At 36.1% G+C, this 3,848-nt stretch overlaps 1 protein-coding gene across 1 annotated transcript; it reads left to right on the forward strand.

Annotated features, from left to right (window-relative positions):
• Window positions 1–533: 533 nt before the first annotated feature.
• On the forward strand, window positions 534–3,843 carry LOC143603914 (DEAD-box ATP-dependent RNA helicase 39-like; the record flags this gene model as incomplete). The annotated part of the gene is made up of 5 exons (XM_077080573.1): window positions 534–1,069; window positions 2,059–2,154; window positions 2,247–2,435; window positions 3,596–3,736; window positions 3,805–3,843. Coding segments are annotated over exons 1-5 (978 nt in total), but the record flags the coding sequence as incomplete, so codon positions are not given.
• Window positions 3,844–3,848: the final 5 nt, after the last annotated feature.

Consider the following 3,848-nt stretch of genomic DNA (forward strand, 5'->3'; position numbering starts at 1 on the left):
ACTCACGATATGGGCTTAAACTCAAAGGTTAAAGCTCAAGCCCTTTTAAGTTTAAACGAGCTAAACTCAAGCCTTAACGAGTTTGGGCCCGCTAAGCTTGCTTACACCCCTGGTCTTGTGGTTGTGCTCGAGCTTAAAGAAAGTGTTCACATTCTGAGTTTAAACTTTAGGCATAAAGCTTGAGTCCTTTTTAGTTAAAATGAACCAAACTCAACCTTTAACGAGCTCAACCTTGCTTAACTCGTTTACACCGTTGGTTTTGTCACAAGCCGAGCTCGAGCTTAATAAATATAACTCTAAACAGACAGGGCCCAAGTTAACACTACTCATAAACAGAGCTTACGAGCCAAACTCAAGCCTTAACAAGCTCAGTTCGGCGCAACTCGTTTACAACCGCTCGAGCTTGAAAAACCTACTCTCGACCACTTTTGAGTTTTAAATTAAAACAAGCCGAACTCGAGCTTCTCCGTGTTTTCCAACTCTTTTATCCATTTAAAGATCAAACCCACTCTTCAATCTTTCAATCATTCAATCTTCGACCTTCAACTGCAAAAAAATGGCAACCAGTTCAAGAATCATAACCTTATCATTATCTTCAACCTCCAGTTTCCGTCTTACACAATCTTTAATCAATTTCCCCAAATTCTACCGACCCATTAACCTTTACCCATCCTTTAAACCCATCACCACCACCGCCGCCACCACCATCTCCGACGAACCCACATTAGAATCTTCAAAACACTCACTCCTACTCGAACGTTTAAGACTCAAACACCTCAAAGACTCAATACCCACCAATACCCACAAGCCCAAACCCAAGATTTTGCAAGCTGAGACTCAAAAGGTTCAAACTTTTGACAAAAAGAGTGAAAAAGACAAGATTTTTCTAGGGTTTGGTGAATTGGGGTTGAGTGATGAGGTGTTGGCGGCCTTAGAGGAGATGGGGATTGCCGAGCCGACGGAAATACAGGCGTTTGGGATACCGAAGGTTATCGAGGGGAAGAGTGTCGTGTTGGGGTCGCATACGGGCTCCGGGAAGACGCTTGCTTATTTGTTGCCTCTTGTGCAGGTTTATATGTTTAGATATTTGCTTTGGCTCGGGCTATGGTTGTTTATATTAACTAGCTGAAATATGTTAACTAGCTGAAATGTTGAGCTTGAGGTTGAGTTTGGCTTGTTTATATTAACGGGCTGAAATATGTTAACTAGTTGAAATGTTGAGCTCGAGCTCGTTTTGTTTATATTAATGAGCTAAAATGTTGAGCTTGAGCTCGGGCTTGTTTATATTGACTAGCTGAAATATGTTAACTAGCTGAAATGTTGAGCTCGAGCTCGGATTGTTTATATTGACTTGCTGAAATATGTTAACTAGCTGAAATGATGAGCTCGAGCTTGGCTTGTTTATATGAACAGGCTGAAATGCTGAGCTCGAGCTTGGCTTGTTTATATTAAGGGGCTGAAATATGTTAACTAGCTGAAATGTTTTCGAGCTCGGCTTGTTTATATTAACGTACTGAATTATGTTAACTAGTTAAAATGTTGAGCTTAAGCTCGGCTTGTTTATATTAACGGGCTGAAGTACGTTAACTAGCTATAATGTCGAGCTCGAGCTCGGCTTGTTTATATTAACAGGCTGAAATGTTGTGCTAGAGGTCGACTTGTTAATATTAACTAGTTAAAATGTTGAACTCGAGATTGGATCGTTTATATTAACTAGTTGAAATGTTGAGCTCGATCTCGGATTCTCGGCTAGTTTATATTAACTAGTTGGGGTTTTATACCGGTTCTGGGAAGACACTTTGATTGTTTATAATGAAGGTTTGTTTGGTTTAGGAGTTGCGCATTTTGACAATATTAGGGGTTTGATTGCTTTAAATGAAGTATAAGTTTTATTAAGATAAAATGTATGGACTAAGTTTGGAAGATGATTATTCGGTAACTCATTTTGATAGTAAGTGCTTATTAAATGCCATTCGTTTACTTATATATATAGTATAATACATGTATACAATCACTCATACTTGTTCTATTTTTTTTATTTAATTATTTTATAATCAGTTATTGAGACAAGATGAAGCAATCAATGGCATGGTGATGAAGCCCAGACGTCCACGTGCAGTTGTCCTCTGCCCAACACGGGAGCTATGCGAACAGGTTAACAATAATATAATAATAATATCATGATTTCATTGTTTCTAAGAACGACATGCGTCTGTTTAATAAATAATATTTCTTTACTATTGCAGGTATTTGGTGTTGCAAAGGCTATTAGTCATCATGCTCGGTTTAGGTCAACCATGGTCAGTGGTGGTGGTCGTATAAGACCGCAAGAGGATGCACTGAATTCACCGATAGACATGGTGGTGGGGACACCTGGCAGGGTTCTTCAACATATTGAAGAAGGGAACTTGGTCTACGGTGATATCAGATATCTGGTAACCTATTACTTATAAATGGTTTAATTTTAGGGGTTAAGTTAAAATACAAAGGGAGACAAAAATGAGAAGTGTGAGAAGGATTTCTGACCACACAAAAACCAATGTTTTAAAAACCCGTATTTTACTTGTACCGGACTGTGCTAAAAAATGGTACAACCGGTTGAACCGGGTTATACTGGAAGGTTCAACCGGTTGAATAATTTACCTTATAATTTCTTATAAATGTAACTTTAATGCAAAAATAACACAAAAGTAAATGATTTCATAACAAAAAATAATCCAAATGTTAATCCATATTAAAAAAATAATGCAAAAGCATTCAATTTTAAAAAAAAATCGTCATAAAGTTTACACATTTGAATGTTAATTGTTAGGTTAAAAGTAATATAGAAATAATATGGGCCGCAAATATCAAAAATTTCTCGGACATAAAACCGGTTTGCCGGTAAAAACCGGTATTTTAGACATAAACCGCCGGTACGATGTTCTAGCAAACCGGTCAAAAATACCGGACTCAAAATACCGGTCTTCTGTGCGAAAACCGGTTTAAACCGGTTTTTAAAACACTGCAAAAAACCCCTTAAAAATAAATTCAAAAAAATACAAAAAAAATCATAACTCAAAATATAAATAAAAAACGAAAAAAATAAAAAATTTAAAATGTTTCAGCCATCATTCCCGGTAAAAAAAATGCAAAAAAATTGACGAAAAGACACAATGATAACTAAAAAGGACACAATAGATCGCAAAATATAACACAATGCCGAACAAAATATAGCACAATGTTGAGTAATATAACACAATATAAAGAAAAAGAGACGCAATGTCAGGGAAAAAAGGCACAATCTATGACGAAAATAAACACAAAACACAATGATAAACAAAAAGACACAGCGACTTTTTTCACTTACCATTGTTTTTTTTTTTTTTGAGAACGTGAAAGACGGTGGACACGTTTTTGTGTTTTTACTTTTTTCATTTTTTATCAAATTTTAAGCTATGATTTTTTTATTAATTTTTTTAGGGGCTTTTTTTGTGTGGCTGAAATCCTTTTCATTTATTGTTCCCCTTTGTAGAATAACTTGACCCTTAATTTTAGTTACGTATCCGTTTATATTTCACATTTTTTAATATGATTTTAAATCTTATGTTATTAGGTATTGGATGAGGCTGACACAATGTTTGATCGAGGGTTTGGACCGGATATCCGCAAGTTTCTTGCCCCGTTAAAAAACCGGGCCCAAAAACCTGACGGGCTTGGTTTTCAAACCGTTTTGGTGACTGCAACAATGACAAATGTATGCTACTTACCTTTTTTTGTTTATCATAATGTCATATTTATTAAAAGTTTGATGATTTGATGCAGGCCGTACAAAAGTTAGTTGATGAAGAGTTTCAAGGGATCGAACA

Source organism: Bidens hawaiensis, unplaced genomic scaffold, assembly GCF_021521415.1.
Source record: "Bidens hawaiensis isolate Kalapana, Puna unplaced genomic scaffold, B.hawaiensis_p1.1 tig00063334_1, whole genome shotgun sequence".
NCBI classification, from domain to species: Eukaryota; Viridiplantae; Streptophyta; class Magnoliopsida; order Asterales; family Asteraceae; genus Bidens; species Bidens hawaiensis.